Below are 15,616 nucleotides of genomic sequence, written 5' to 3'. Positions count from 1 at the left end.
AGCCCTGTTTGAGCTATCTGCATTGTAAGACAGCCAAGAAAAGAGCTCAGGCTTAATCAGCAGCCTGCTGTCCTTCCTGACCCGAGAAACCGGTAATATTTGCAGCAATATTAAAATTATTTTCTAATACAAATGCTTTTCCGTGTAAATTCAAGTTCGGAACACCCATAAAAACACTGGACTTGGGATTCCTTCCATTCAGTTTGTAAGCAGCTAAGCTTTATTGTTCCATGTCCAAGGTGAAATAAAATATAGTGTATTTCCAACTAAGTAAATAGGAATTTGTACAAGAAAACATTTTGGCAAGTGTATTTCATGTTAGTATGAATATCTTATGAGATCATATTTAGATCATTTAGAAACTATTCTAGAATATATTTTTATACTCTGCATGCAGATATGTCTATGAACATTTCACATTGTCTATGAAATATGATTTAAATCATATTTCCCTTCCAGATCTGTTCTATGCAATGTTATGCTAGAATAGTGGTTTCAAGTGGTAGTAGCACTTTTATGTGGACAAAACATTAACCATATTATATATGTGGCTTTTGTGCCTTATTTTTATAATAAATATAATAAAACCCTGAACTGAATATTTGCTCTAAAATACAGGCTGCTTACCTTTTGCCTCCTGTTTTTTTTTTTTGCATGCATGCCAGATGTGTTTATAGCTAGTAGGGATCCAGGTGTGCAAACTAAGCATTTAAAACAAATGCTTAAACGTGATTGTCTTTTTTTTTTTAATGACTGTATGCTGAAGAATACTAGCTTCAGCCAAAGTAAATTGCTCTAGAAGGGCAGCTTTCCTTTTCCAGGGATTTATTATGCAGTTTAAAAAAATGGCAAAAAGCATAAGCAATTTTCTCAGTGCTACATGCTCATGCTTATGATGAATAATGGACATACTCTAAAAATAGCTAGTTCCTCAATGAGCACTGTTTTGGGACTCGATTAGCCCTTCTGCTTATATATAATGGGACTAGAGGATAATATTGCTTAGTCTTAGGAAGAGGTGTGTTAACTAGGTTAACTAGGCTTTAGGAGATCACACACTTTTGCTGTGAAATCACGGCAAAGGACACCTCTAAGTGCATCTTAATGAGGCTGAATCTGATGGAGGCAGAGATTAGATGCTAGACTTGAACCAGGGCTGGTAAGCGTTTATTTGTGTGTGTGTCAATGTCGAGGATTTTGTTTACCTCATGCAATAAAACTGGAGTCTTCTGGGTATATCAATTTATTATGACTCCCCGTACACTATCAAAGCCTATTTAAGCACTATTTCAGTGCCCACAGCTTCACTTTCCTAATGCATGTTCCTTCAATGTCATATTACACCCCAGGTAAAACTGTGCCTGTGTGAGGCAAGGGGTCTGGAATATAGGCTACACACAAAAACAGACCCAGCAGGGCTCCTGTGGCATGCTGTATACTGAAGAGCTGCTGCTCCCCTCAGTCTTAATGCTCCCAAGTGTTTTCTTATTCCCTTTGCATACTGGTAACTCCTAAAAGATTAACTGTTTTATAGGAGGCTGCTTTTGTGTTACTATATATACATTCAACCCTGGAAAAACAAGATATTAACTAATGTGAAAGCCTGAAGGAGACAAGACCTAGTCACTTGATTAAAGCAGTTCTAATGATTAATGGACTATTTTAAAAGCATAAAAAAGACTAACTAACTGTCATCAGTGGTCCTCAGTTCTCTAAATTTAACTTGGTTTTGAATTGAGACAAAGTTGTGAAAATGGGTTTTTAAAGATTTACTAAGCATGGAGTGAATTTTCACTAGTTTATTGCTTTGAGAACATAAGAACATAGAACATGAGAGGCTGCAGATAAAAAGGGGTTTGTTGGGCTCTTGTTGCTCTTTAATTTATTTTCAAAGAGTAAAGAATTCTTTTTGTGTAACAAAACCAGAACTCAACACGGTGTTTTGTAGATTTGGATATTCTGTTAGCATTTATCGTTTCCACTCTTTGTCTTTATGATGATGTGGAAGAATCTACATCAACACCAAGATCCCTTTTCAGAGGACTTGTGTAGCTTTCTCGATTTCTGAATCACCCACATAACAGTATACAGTATGTTCCTAATGCTAATGTGGATTACTTTGCATTTACCAATGTTAAATTCCATTTGTCAAGTCCCTTGCCTCTGTTTCTGTTTCCAATTCCCCCTCATTTTGTATCTTCTTTAAAAATAACTAGTTTATTACATATGCAAGAATCTAAATAATTCATATAGATCAGGAATATTAAGGATCCCTGTGGTACTCTACTGCTTACATCGGCCAAGTTTGATCTTATACTTCTGAAGACATGCTGATACCCGTTTTATCAGATCTCTATCGATGTGCATAGATGACCTTGGATCTTCATGGTTTTTAAATTGAGAATGCTTTATGAGAGATCTTATAAAAAGCTTATTCGTGTTGTGTACCTCAGTGTTACCCAGCTGTAGTTATTGCTTGTCCACCAACACCACTCACTGCCATAACCTAGCTGTCTGGAGAGGACCCCCATCCTAGTTGTGAGCAGACTTGTCTGGGATCAGAGAAGATCAGGGTACCTGCTTTGACACCAAAAATCTGAATATTTGGTCATTAAAGATTCCAGGGCACTTTTCATTAGAGCAGGGATATTATTCCTGCTCCTGTTATTATTGGTGAGGGCATTTTGCACTTCTCTCAGCTGTGAATTGGGGCTTCTGAATCAACATTCAATTACACATCATGGCAGCAGAGAATAAACTACTATGATATGTGAACTGTAATACTGTTCTTAATTAGTACTAATATGCATTCTTAGTGATTAAATAATACTTATAGTACTAGAAAATACTGATATGATACAGCCATAACTTTTTTCCCCCTTGTATATTAAATTAGTGTTATACATTAAAATAAAAAAAAACGTATAACCAGCCGCAAGTGAAGGAGTTGCTCAAAACATTAATGAATTTAGTGATTCCTCGAATTAGGCCTGTTTCAGGCCCCAAACCAAAGTTCAATGGTTGCCCTTTATATGTATATCAAATAGAAAATGCAGTTTTTAAGAGCGCACGTTGAACGTTGTGTTGTGGCTAGCATAGCCTTCATAAAAAAAAAGTAATATTTTAAATCAGGTTTTATTTAAAGAAAAATAAAAATGTTTTCAGTTTTGATTTCAAAATAACCCAGGGTGTTGGCCTGCCTAGCTAACTAGCGATAAAAAGCTACACAAGTGGATGGCGTGCCGACCACCAGCTCCGGCTCTGGCTGTTTTCAGATGGCATTTAGGAAGAATCTTAAATGACTTTCGTGTTTTATCTCTGTCAGAATCCACCAGAACATACAGTATCAGCAGCTACTTGCTGAGGTGAATGAGCATTCAACAATTTCTAAAGGCAATATAGTGTGTGTATATATAGCATATGAATAATTTGCAATGGTTACATGTAATACATTGTAATATATCAACAAATGATCCAGAAATCCATGTTTCTGGATCTCTGCAGTACTAGGTCTACCAGTGTGTGCATCGTTCAGATCACCACAAATGGGACTGCAGCCAGGGGGTAGCCTGGGGAGACTGACTCGTTAGCAGAGCTGCGGATAGTAAGGGATAGATGGAGAGCGAAGAGAAAGTTCAAGCCCTGTTAGTCATTAATTCAGGAGTCAAGAAAACTGGCTGGTGGTCAGGAAGACTGGTGGTTTTCTTAGGCTAAAAAGAAAACTAATAGGAAACATGGCACAGTCCTAATATGGTTCACTGACCTGCTTTCGATTCTTTTTTTTCAGTTTCTCCCCTCTTGTGCGGAGAAAAACAAACAGTCTTGTTTCAGATAACACTGTCAAGACCGGGCAGTTTCTTGGCAAAAAGCAAGTGTAACAGCCCTGGACCTGCACGCTCACTCTCTCCTATTTGAAACTGACCTGGACAAGACAATTTAGAGAGGCGCAGCTTAGCTAATGTGTTTTTTTGGCAAATAGGGGTTTGAAATGGTTGGAGTGTGACAGGGAGATTCCTTGGAGATGGCAGTTTACTTACCATCAACAAAACAATGTGTTTCTGCAGTGTGACAGTGGAGGGATTAAAAAGTCAGAATGCAATGAATCAAATTAACATAAACCACATTTTACTCTCTATAATTGCATTTATATTAGATGAGCTGGGTAACTCATCTAAGTGTAAAGTGCTTTTATGTGTAATATTAATTGCAAGAAAGAAACCATGACAAAAGTTAAGGATGATAAATATTATTAGACCTGCAATTTAGTTGGCAAAGTCTGTTATTCATCCTCATTAGCTGTATGGTTCAACTGTCTGTCTTTTTATGTTGGCATTAATATTCATGTATCTGATTGTTTTATTATTTTTAAAATATGTTAGATTGTTAGACCTCGTTAACTACAAGAAGATGAGCCGTTCTGTTGCAAAAAGAACGATGTTGAAGTCAGTTGAGGAATATCTGATGTGACAAGTATTATTACCCAAACAAATTATCCCCCTTAATTAAAATGCTATTACATCAAACATATTTTCAGTCGGAAGTGTAACACATATTTTTTGTAAGTTTTGTTTTTGAGAGTGGAGAACAGCCCCGCTGAACAAAAGGCTGAGAAAGGATTCCTTGCAGCTATTTAGACAGTTGATATCATCAAGAAACCAGAATTAAACTCCAAGGTTAGAGAGCATGGCTTCCTATAGCAGGAAGGTGAATGCCAGACCACTGCTCTCGCCCACAGTCTGTGGAGGTGTGCTCTGGTGATGCTCTGGAATGTGGCTACTGCCCTTTCCGCCCCCGCACACACCTCTGGCAGCGAGGCCGTGTGCGGTACTCTTGAAGGGAGAGGGAGGGAGGGTACGATGTCTGTGTGAGGCAAGCTGAGGCGACTGGCCGTCACGAGACCTGCTCAGCCACTCACACTCACAGAGATCTCTCCGGTAGCTGGGAAGCAGTGCTGTCAAGTGCACGGCCACTGGGAAGGTTTGATGTAGAATAAGCAGCAAACTAGAAAATTCTCATTTGTATGGCATCATACTGCTTGATTTGGTTTTTCTGTCTTTCTGAATGGTGTTTATGTGTGTATCTACAATATATACAGTGCACTCCAGATTTACATAGATCCTCCCAGATATAATAGAAGCAAGAACCATATGACAGAGTGAGGTATAGACTGGGTAATGCGTCTTGCACAAAGCAGTTCTAAAAATGTTATGTTTGTGATTGTTGTACTTTTCAAGAGTGCAAGGTTTTGTCAGAATGTAGCTCCAGAAAACACGAGGGTCACATTTGTTCAGATGGTTACATATTTCTTTAAAATAAATCCCACACAAACTTATCTACAGTAAAATTCTGCTCTTTGGAAGTGCAGTGGAATCCACCAGAATTTCATAGTGGTATCTAAAACTTTCCTTTTTCCCTGCGGTATGAAAGGATGTTCAGACTAGTGCGTATCATCATTACCTATCATTAAGGTGGGTGAGCTTTCTCAAGACTGCCGGGTGGTAAATTGACCATTTGTTAACATGTACATTAGTTGGGGGAAGGCTTTAAAATAATAAGAAGAAAAGGTTAATCTACCACTTCCTACTGTAGTGTCCATTTAAAAAAAATCTGTCATTGTAGCAACCCTCCCAAGATGAGGACGATACTGTATTTTACAACCAGGGGATGTGAAACAAGTGGTTTGGCAGCAAACTATAAATCCAAAGGCAACCTTTGGTGATCTCCAATACAGACTTGCAATTCAAAGTCTCGTGCATGAATGGGACATTAATGGCCAGCTTGCAAGGAATAATCTTCTGAAAGTGCGCCACAAAAAGATGAAACTCAGATTTTCCAAAATGCATCTGTGTGGCAATCGCAATCATGTCTTATGGGTCAGATGAGCAACACCATTTAGCTTTTACAAGATGCTCATCAGTGTAAAAACTTGCCCACTGTGAAATATGGCTGTGAGTCTTTTATGTCTGTGGTCATTTTGCTCTTGCACATCCTGGAGCACTTGTTAAAATAGAGGAAATCATGAACGCCAACATGTACCGCAACATTTTAGTCAGACACAGAGTGATATGGCTGCTGGCCATGTCATGATATATATGACTTTGTGCTATTATTTAAACATATTTTTAGACGTTTTAAGCGATCTGTGAATCTTTGTTACATTGTTTTTTGTCTATTTAATTGTAGGTATGAATAAATCTGTCAGGCATTATATATATGTTTGTATGTGCACAGTATATAAACAGTATTGGAAATAGTTGTGGTATCTGTGAAAACTGAAAATGAAGTGCAACTGGATTTAAAATGTAATTGACATGCAGTATGATAGAATTCCATCCCGGGTCTAAAACTAAAATTCACCATGATAAAATCTTGAGTTGCTTGAGTTGATCACACTATGATCAGCTATCACGCAAGCAATCAGAAAGTTTTACACCCATGCAAGGATGAGAGATGATAATGTCACTGTTGTAGTGAATGCTGTGGTTCCTAGAAAGACAATAACACCTGACACATGTAGACGTCAAGGTTTTAGCCAGTAAAATAATGATCTTGATACACACACATAACAAAAAATACTAAAATATGTATTTTACTGCATCAAAGAATGTTAAAAATGCTGTATACGGGGCAAGATTTAGTATTCTGCCTACAGTATTTATTGTTGGAGGAGTAGAAGCTTACTCCAGTTGTGTTTCAGCAATAGATATATGAAATAATCTGATAAGTGGACTGAAATCTGATACTGTTTATATTAGAACCGAAGTCAGGAAGTCCAAACTGCTCAGAAGTACTGTACTGAAGTACCTCAGGGTATGTCCTTATGATAGACAGTGATCTAGCGGCAGGTGCAGATGTTAATGTTACATCTAAACATGCTGGTGCACATTACCACAAAGTGGCTTTCATGGGGGCTGACCATAATTCTAAGGTCAGATCACTAAAGCGAAGATCTGAAATGGGCAGGAGAAATTAAAACGCATTGAAATTGTCTCCGCATCTCTGTGTAAATGTCACCTCTCACCTGGTTCTCACCTGGATTACAAGTGCCAGTAGGTCTATTCTGCACCAACAATCCCACTGCACAACAGGTAAAGAGAGGATGTAAGAAAATACAGTTGGAACAAGGGGGGAATTTTGGTAGATCAGATTCAAGTCCCACGTGGATGATCCTTACATGAACATGGTAATGATCTTTAATGACCCAGTAATTCAGAACTTGGGTTTAATGTTTCATCCAAAGGACAGCACCTCCTACAGCTGTGCCCCTGGTCACCATTGGCTTGGACATTATGGTTCAAAGGGAAAAGTGCCGCCCACTGGTCAGCCAACTCTGTTTACAGCAGCAGTGTGATTTTCCTTTGGTCTGTTGCCCTGATGCATAATATAGTGACTCTGCTAGTACTATGGACTAAAGCAGACAGAACTTTTTTCTGCAGACCTTATTATAAGAAAAGTTTAGTGCATTTACCCATATCCAGTGATCAGTCTGAATTAGTCTTGGCCTCGCTTATTTTCTCCTCCCACAACTTCCACCATCTAATTGCTTGTGTGCCACCATTTCATTTTTCTCAGAAACATTAAACAATTAGGCTCCTTATCGTTTTAATTAGGAATCTCATTCAACCATATCTTCTACCACTCCAACAATAAAATAGGTAGAATGGTAAGATCATTTTCTCCTGCAAACATCCTGCTAATACATTATTCAGTTAATGAGTAAAATGCATCTTTTGTAATCTCAAGTGATTTTTCTGTTTATGGATTAAGATCATTTCTGAAAGAACGTCATTTGCTTGTATGTCAAAATCAAATTCTCTTAAGATTAGAAACTGGAAAATGCGTTGTCTTGCGTCTTATGTTTTTGGTATTGGCTGATTTATATTTCTCGTTAAATACGAAGTAACGTATTTTTCTCAGTTATCAATTTAAATATTCATTTACCATGATTTAATATTAATAATAAAATAAATTAGAACTTAGCAGTGAACACAAATTAAGCAAGAAAACAATGTAAAAAGATCAATGCAGAAATGAAGAAGGAGGCAAGCCCTAGTAACTTTCCATTATCATACCTGGTTTTTTAACTTTACATCTTAAACAAGCAGGGGAGGGGGGAATTATCATTTCAATGGAGGGATTAAGGTTTTAAATCTTCAATTGACTTTCTCCAAGATCTCTTCAGAGACTTTCTTAAAAAACAAAATCGAGGAGAAACTGGCTTGTATTGTCATTAAACCTACAAAGCTGCTTTTATCAGGAGTCATGTTGAATGTGTGTTCATTTTCGGATTCATTTGCATAAAAAGGAGAAGAGATTCAAAGGTGCGTCTCTGTGACCAAATTATTCTTTAGCGTAAAAACTGTAAATACACTCTTACTGTGTTAACACCCGTCCACTTTCTCAGTACTCGCCCCCCACCCCCCTCCCATTACCTCAGCCTATCAGCAGAAAGCAGTGGTCTGTGAAGAAATTCCCAATATCTAAATTTACACACTGTATCAATCTTGTTTAATAGACTGGAAAGCTTATTGCGCCGTTGCAGAGCTGTGAAAGAGGGCAGCGGTGATAAATTGCACTATCCCTGCGACAGCCGCCCGTGATGTATAATGAAATATTTATGATTTATCCCGGCTAATAAACTGAAATGAAGTGCGTGATGTATGAGAGCAGATGGGCCCTGTGTTGACGCTGTGCTCTTCACCAGTGCAAGCAGAGGGAGCTGGAGAGGGGGAGAGACCCAGACTACGTGTGTGGCGGCTGATTTTGTTTGTGCTCTTGAGCATGGAGTTAAGGTGTTTTTTTTTTTTCCCCTGCTGTATTACTCTCTTCTGATATCACTATTTGAAATCCACGCAATGCGAAGTTAATTATAAATTATTTGCGGTTCCACGCTTCTGACGGTTGCGTGTTGATTGGTTGATTGACGTTCCCAGCTTTGTGGGTGTTTTTTTTTTGCAGTAGTGCTGAGGCTCTGAGGCTTTCGCTTGACAGATTCGCCTGCTTTTTTTCCTCGTCCTCCTTTAGGCTTTTTCAGCTCGCCTATTAGCCTCCAGGTAAGAGAGAGAAGTGGGCATGCCAAGTGTGGGTATGTACCAGCTGTACAACCAGTCACAGCACCAGCTCCTCGCCTTCTGCTTGGCCTGGTGTCTTCCCAGGTGGGATAGTCAAGTCTGCAGTGCAAAGAGCCAAAGGTGGCCCAGAAGATGCTTTTTTTCTGCGTTTTTCTCTCTGGAAACTTAAATGAAAACCCCTTCCGACATCACATGTGAAGGAAACATGGTAGTGTCAGCTCGGCTTCCCAGTTCCTCTTTGCTTTTCCTTCCGGTTGCTGAACTCTGGTCTCTCTCATTATCACACGGTAAAAAAAAAAAAGAAACCTCTGGGTTTGTGTCTCAATGAAGAAGTGTCATATTTGCGATTTGCAAGGGAAATGAGCTAGATGCGATTTTCAGCCCAGGGGTATCCATGACGGATGCCTGCCAATCAGTGCGTTCCTCAGCTCCAGTCCAGTGCTCAGGCCTCTGAGAAAGCACAGCGCACACCTGCACCGTACCCTGTGTGGGGAAAGTAATTAAGGCAAACTGCAGCTGAGAAGCTCTGAGCAATTTGCCCAGGAGATACAGGCAGTGAAGGTTCAATTGAAGCTATTATTAGAAATGAGAAGCAAATGCACCACAATCTGGGTATTCGAGTTCTCTGTGTCACCAGCAAACCATATGGAATATTTCATTTTTATTGAATGATAGATTGAACACTTGGACTTTGATGAAGTTTCTTCATGACAGCCATATTGAGTCCTTGCCTCGTTTGGCAAACTACTGTATATATGCAAATCGGTCACAAATGGTGAAGAATAATTATGACTTTGCAATGCACTTCAATTGGATATCTTTTAGAACTCTTTCAGAGTCAGCTTGCCAGTGATGCCTGCATGGACACACCTCAGCGGTCCAATTTTGGAAAGGAGAGACCTTTAATGCCTGCCTCTGAGTGACAAAACCATGCACCACTTTTTGGCTGACTGTGCTGTCATTTGCTGTAGGGGACACGGCAGTGTACAGGAATGGTGTTTACTGGATAAGGGGACGTACCTCGGTGGACATCATCAAAAGTGGAGGCTATAAAATAAGCGCACTTGAGGTGGAGCGACACCTTCTGGCACATCAAGACATTGCAGGTAATTACCTGGAAATATGCAGGTCCTTAAGATAACGGTGTAGCGTTTTCCCTTAACAAGTGTCTGTAGAAGATAAGCCTAGTTGCAGAAGATTGTAGCCTGTATTTTCACAATTACATGGCAGATTTTTAAACTGACCTGCGGACAATCGCTAAGGAAAGGTGACTGACCTTGTAGTAACAGCCGGGTGGCGCTGTTCCCTCAGATGTGGCGGTGATTGGCGCCCCCGACGCCACCTGGGGTCAGCGAGTGACAGCCGTCGTGCAGCTGAAGGAGGGTCGCAGCCTCAGCCTGCAGCAGCTGAAAACCTGGGCCAGGTGAGAGCGTGTCACACGGACCTCGGCAGTTTCCCCTGTCTTGTGGGTGGAATGTGTATGGCCCACTACTTTGTCTCTCAATGTAACTTTACAACTTTCCGGCGCATTTTGAATTAAGCGTTTTCCCTTAACAAGTACCTGTAGAATTAAATGACCCAACGCTTTCATTTCGGGTTTTTTTATTTTCTTTCTTTTCGAAAGGTTGCCCACAAACCCACTGTGCTAATACCAAGCGGTAGTGTCTTTATTGCGGTCTTTGTCGTGATACATTAATGGCCATAAAGAAAGGTGGCAGGCAGTTAAAACTTCATTGCTCTGTAATCCACTCTGGCAGAGAACATTACGCTTTAGGTAAGATAGGCAGGCATTTACGATCTTCTTGTTTGACCCTCTGCATTAATATGATTTTTCGTGTAATAATACATGTGATATGATAATATATGGTATGAGTTTTATATAATATGATATAGGTTAGGGGATCAGAGTAGAGAGAAAAATCCCTCCTTGTTATTTCTATGCCTGTCTGACAAGTCCACCGCTGCTGTTCCTGCCTGTGTTGTGCTTGCCACAGTTTTAAATGTCACTTGCATTCGCTGGGCCTCGACACAGGCATTGGCAGAAGACACATGTCCCCCTTCAGAGGGATGGCTGTGGGCCCTATCATCTCCTATCTGTGTCCTGGCTGACAGCAGGCAGCCTGCACCCTGCCACTCCATATGGCGAGGCGGCGTGGGGGCTGTGGGCGGCAGCGCCGTGCCCTGCAGGTCGAGCATGGTGTACGGGCGGCCGCGCCAGCGACCTGCCTGTCACCGTCGGGCAGTGCCCCAGGACAGGCAGCGCGAGGAGCCGGGGGGGAGGCGGGCGCGAAAGAAAAAGATGAGCAGACTCCTCGATGCTCACTCCTCAGCGCCTCGGCAGCTGCTGTCACTGCGGATCTCTGTCAGGCGTGACTCGGCCCTCTCTCTCGCGCTGGATGTGTGGAAGAGAGGAAAGCGGGGGTGGGGAAAGGCGGCAGAATTGAGAATAAACAGTCCATTTTACAAAGCGGCACTGCCAAGACAGGACCCCTACTCTCCCAGCCCACAAATGCCATCACACAAACGCTTGCTTCTAAAGCTAAAGAGGTTTCACAGATCAGCTGTCTTTGCTGTACAGTGACACCAGGTGTGTACCCCACTAACAAGTACGTTCCGGACACCCTAAACAAACAGCAGTTTGCCATTTTATTTGTAAAGATGATGTTCATATTACATGTGGTATGAGGTAAGCTAACCTTGCTGGCGTCGTGTTTGTTGTGTCTTTAAGAGAGTGCATGCCGTCGTATATCATCCCTACAAGCCTGATCCTGGTGGAGGAGATGCCCAGGAATCAGATGGGGAAAGTTAACAAGAAAGATCTGCTGAAGCGCTTCTACCCCAGCTAAGAGCTTCTGGTGATGAAGCTCCGCTTCCTCCCCTGTGAAGTGAATTATTCTGAAGGTGTGGGGAGGAGCCAGGAATTATCATTGCCCCAGCACTGTAGCGAGCAGCCATTATGAAGGTGTGTGGTGCGCAACTGAGAGCTCAGTTCGGAGAGCCGACCTCACACATAATTGTGCGATGACACCTATCTGTACTGAGAAGAAAATGTGCAGGAGGAGGAACGAGATTCATATGGACCCCATAGGGTTTTTGAACACCAGAGGAGTTGAATCCCTTAGAAAATGTTCTTTTTTGTGTTTTTGTATCCGATCACACGGTTTTTAAATGCTCTAACTCACTATGCATCTAAAATCTATTTTTAAGCCAGTAGTGTTGATGTTATTTCACTTTCAGCTGGGTATTTTACTCCTGTTATTTAATCCACTAGTGGTGATGCAATTGACAAAGCCTGTTATTCGATTGTTCCTATATTTTTTTTTCTTGAAATTTGTTATTATTTAATCTGAGTTCTTCCCTGAAGGTGGCAGCATGTGTTTACGGCGAGTTGTTTTTTTTCTGCGGGACAGAATAGGGATTGGGGTTCTGAGTGAATGGCAGGGCGTCCAGCGGTACCCATCGGAGTGTTTTGGGGAGCGAAATTCTTTGTTAATTAGACAGTGAAGAGTGCAGCCGCACAGCCAGTCACTGTGTTTCCTAAATGATCCTTGTGTCTTGGCTCGGGGAAAAAAAAAAAAACCCCGAAGTTATTCTCTCCTGTCTCCAGCTGCACAAACGCAGGCACAATTAAGAGCCGTGAGCAGGAAGAAACGTTTAAAACGAGGACAAGTTGCAGATGGCCATTTCAGATGTTCCGGCCCGCGCGGCCCCTTCTTTCGGCGCAGGCTCTTATTAAGAGTTTAAAATGCTCTCTGCGGTTGGCATGTGCTGTAATGTGCCTGTCTGCTGAACCCTTGTTTTGTGAATTGTAATTAGACTGCTGTTTGGAGCTGACCTGGTGGGGCACCGGGCTGGCTGTGAATATTAATGTGCCGGTAACAAGCGGCGGGCAGCACTGGGCGCAGACCCTGGGCAGTTTTGCAGCCCAGCGAGGGGAGCAACTGACCCCTGCAGGAACGCTAATGGAGTGCTCCTTCTTCCCTCCTTCCCTCCCAGAGCATCCCGGCGCTGACGTGACCATAATTCCAGATTGCCCTACCAGGCACTGGTGTCGGCGTGAATCTACACACAGAAATGCGTGCACCAATGCCCGTAACACTCTCTCCGCCTGGCTGGTCTAGTCCGAATGCTTTTATTCCCCCCTCCCAGTGTGGTCCCAGGGCATTTCTCGGGCAGAAGAAGCTCAAGTGGGAAAGTTAAGTTGGTGATGCTGATGCTTAGTATGGCATAATGGCTAAATCATTGTGGCTTATAGATCTTTCCAGTGATTTTGTTAGCTTGCGTAACTCATGATGTCCACGTTAAGTCCACCAATAGCTTGAAGATACTGTAGAGACACACACTGGATATAGAATAAATTAACAAGCTAAATAAATTAACTTATATAACTTTTATTGTCTCTGCATTGCTTTCATAAAGTGGTCAAATTCATTATTCTTTGCGGAGGTGGTTCTTATCCGATTAGTGTTTTTGCTGAACAGTTACATTTTGCACTATTTCCTCAGCTCTGGAACCACCCTGTTTTTTTTTTTTTTTGCTTGTACCAAGACACTGTCTAGGAATTCTTACATATTTTTCGGGGAGCTCAAATAATATCAAAAGCTTAAAAAAAATTATCATGAACTGTCTTCAAAATTGAGAATGGCACAGCTAATAGACCCCGTGACACAACAAACATCCAGTTTATGGTGAGTGAACTATCCAACGGTCACGCCTATTCAAACCCAAAACCTGAAAACCCAAATAGGCCTTTTCTATTGAAAACTTTTGTCATTCAAAACAGATTTACACTTTTTTTTATCTTAAGTAGTTGCCTGGTTAAGCGAAATTGATACTAATATGTTGAACAGGGCAAGTACCTTGAAGTACAGTAAGGAACAAAAAATATAAAATATGAATTAGAATGTTAAAATTTCTCATCAGCAATACAAAATATGTAGTTTGTAAGAAGTCTGAAGAAGTGGCACCTGTCTGTACTAAAAAACAAAACAGATGACAATCAGTAGTGCATTTTATCTCAAGCATCTGTCATTCATTTCGTTAAGGTATATTATCCACATGGAAACAGTAGGAAGCTACATCACTGTGAGTCTGAATGTATATGGCATTTTGACAGTCAGAAAAACTTAAAAGTACTAAATTACCTCAAGCTAGTCCTGTCAAATGCTAGCTGCAATGACGGATTGCCTGCAGTGCAAACCTCTGCAGAGTTCTTTGGAAAAGCTTGGCTGTAAAGGGCAACAGCAACACTTTTCTGAGAAGCTCCAACCTGCCACCTCGGCCTGGCTGTGCCGGAGGAGAGCACAACTGGGAGGAAATACAGAGAGCCGTTCAGCAGGGACACACTGAGGCTGGGAGCCAGAAGAGATTCTTGGCACAAGCACCAGGCCTAGTGTTTGTGGAGGCTGGGGTAAGACACCAGAGGAGCTGTACAGAGATTTCAGACCATTCCACGTGTTCTGGAAAGCAGGGCAGAGTAGGAGCTTCTTTCAATATTTTCTTGTACTGTAAGGATATGTAATTGATTTTATTTGCCGTGTTATATCGGTTCCTCTGCTATGTATTACTGTCATCCACGTAACCAGCAGTTTTGGACTCGGGGGAAAAGAATGGAAATGTTTAAAATGTATTCCAGTTCAGTGAATAATTGCTATTAACTATTTAAAGTCTGCTGTTTTTCCAAATCAGTGTCACGGAAAGAAACATTTAACTGCTTTTCCATTAAATTTACTGTGCCAGTGCTGCTTCTTTAATGGGCACTTTCACAGACTGATGTCAGAGCAACAGTTTTCCTTATTAACAGTAATCCAGTAATTCATTCTATCATACCAGTGCATCAGCACAAAAACTCCTTGCCACCCTCAGTGTAACTGGGCAGTCAGCACCTCATTTTCTTATTAAATGCACTGTGGGTGAGGGTAATTTACAAACTCTGCAGAGGTTATGTAGTACAGCCAGTCAGGACTCTTGTCTTATTTCCCAGTGGGTGTTTTTGACCTTAACAGCAATCTTGGCTGCTACAGATATAAAAGTGAGCAGGCAAACAGACTGGGGCTAAAGTGCTGGAGGGAGAGAATGTCTTTAGCTCGAACGTAGACTTTTGTAGTGCCCTAGTATCAAATTTTCCCGCTTGTGTTAACTAGCTTCAGTGTTTTGACAATGATGCAAGACCTCTGCTGACTTCATCCATGAATTCCTTACAGAACTGACTCCAAGATACTGTTTTTAACTCACGAGCAATAACCAGGGAGGCAAACGTACATACTGTATAGTACACAGCTGTGTTAAGGGTTAAGTGTTCAGTGTTTTGTAATACAGCCAACACAGTGGGCACTGCCTGAATCCATAATTACAGTTAGATTGGACATTGCAGAAGGAGAGAAAGTGTTAGAAATATAAATAAAATAGAAATTGTCAACAGTCAGAACAGTAGCAGTCAAGGCATTGAACAGAGGTTCTTCCCTTCTCCTGCCTCCAGCCACCAGAGACCTGATTAAGAGACCAAGGCCATCGATCTTCGAGCTGGCAGACGAGATGGATGTGCT

General features: G+C 41.3%; 1 protein-coding gene across 3 annotated transcripts in view; it reads left to right on the top strand.

Moving 5' to 3' along the window:
* The window catches only part of acsf3 (acyl-CoA synthetase family member 3), a 30,139-nt gene extending 16,850 nt beyond the window's left edge, over window positions 1-13,289 (top strand). Inside the window, exons 8-11 of one of the 3 annotated variants that reach the window (XR_015928732.1) lie at window positions 10,043-10,177; window positions 10,383-10,494; window positions 11,800-12,033; window positions 13,068-13,289. Coding sequence is in view for 1 of the 3 variants with exons in the window: in XM_088614260.1 (XP_088470386.1) it covers window positions 10,043-10,177; window positions 10,383-10,494; window positions 11,800-11,917 (365 nt within the window). In the remaining 2 variants the exon portion in view is untranslated. Of the gene's footprint in view, window positions 1-2; window positions 93-10,042; window positions 10,178-10,382; window positions 10,495-11,799; window positions 12,664-13,067 lie in introns of those variants that run through there. The other 2 variants (XM_088614260.1, XR_015928733.1) reach the window with 2 other exon arrangements.
* Window positions 13,290-15,616: the final 2,327 nt, after the last annotated feature.

This window comes from Lepisosteus platostomus, chromosome 20 (genome assembly GCF_059453375.1).
Source record: "Lepisosteus platostomus isolate fLepPlt1 chromosome 20, fLepPlt1.hap1, whole genome shotgun sequence".
NCBI lineage: Eukaryota > Metazoa > Chordata > Actinopteri > Semionotiformes > Lepisosteidae > Lepisosteus > Lepisosteus platostomus.
The sequence above is the reverse complement of the archived record's forward strand: the minus strand, read 5'-3'. Positions and strand labels throughout refer to the sequence as shown.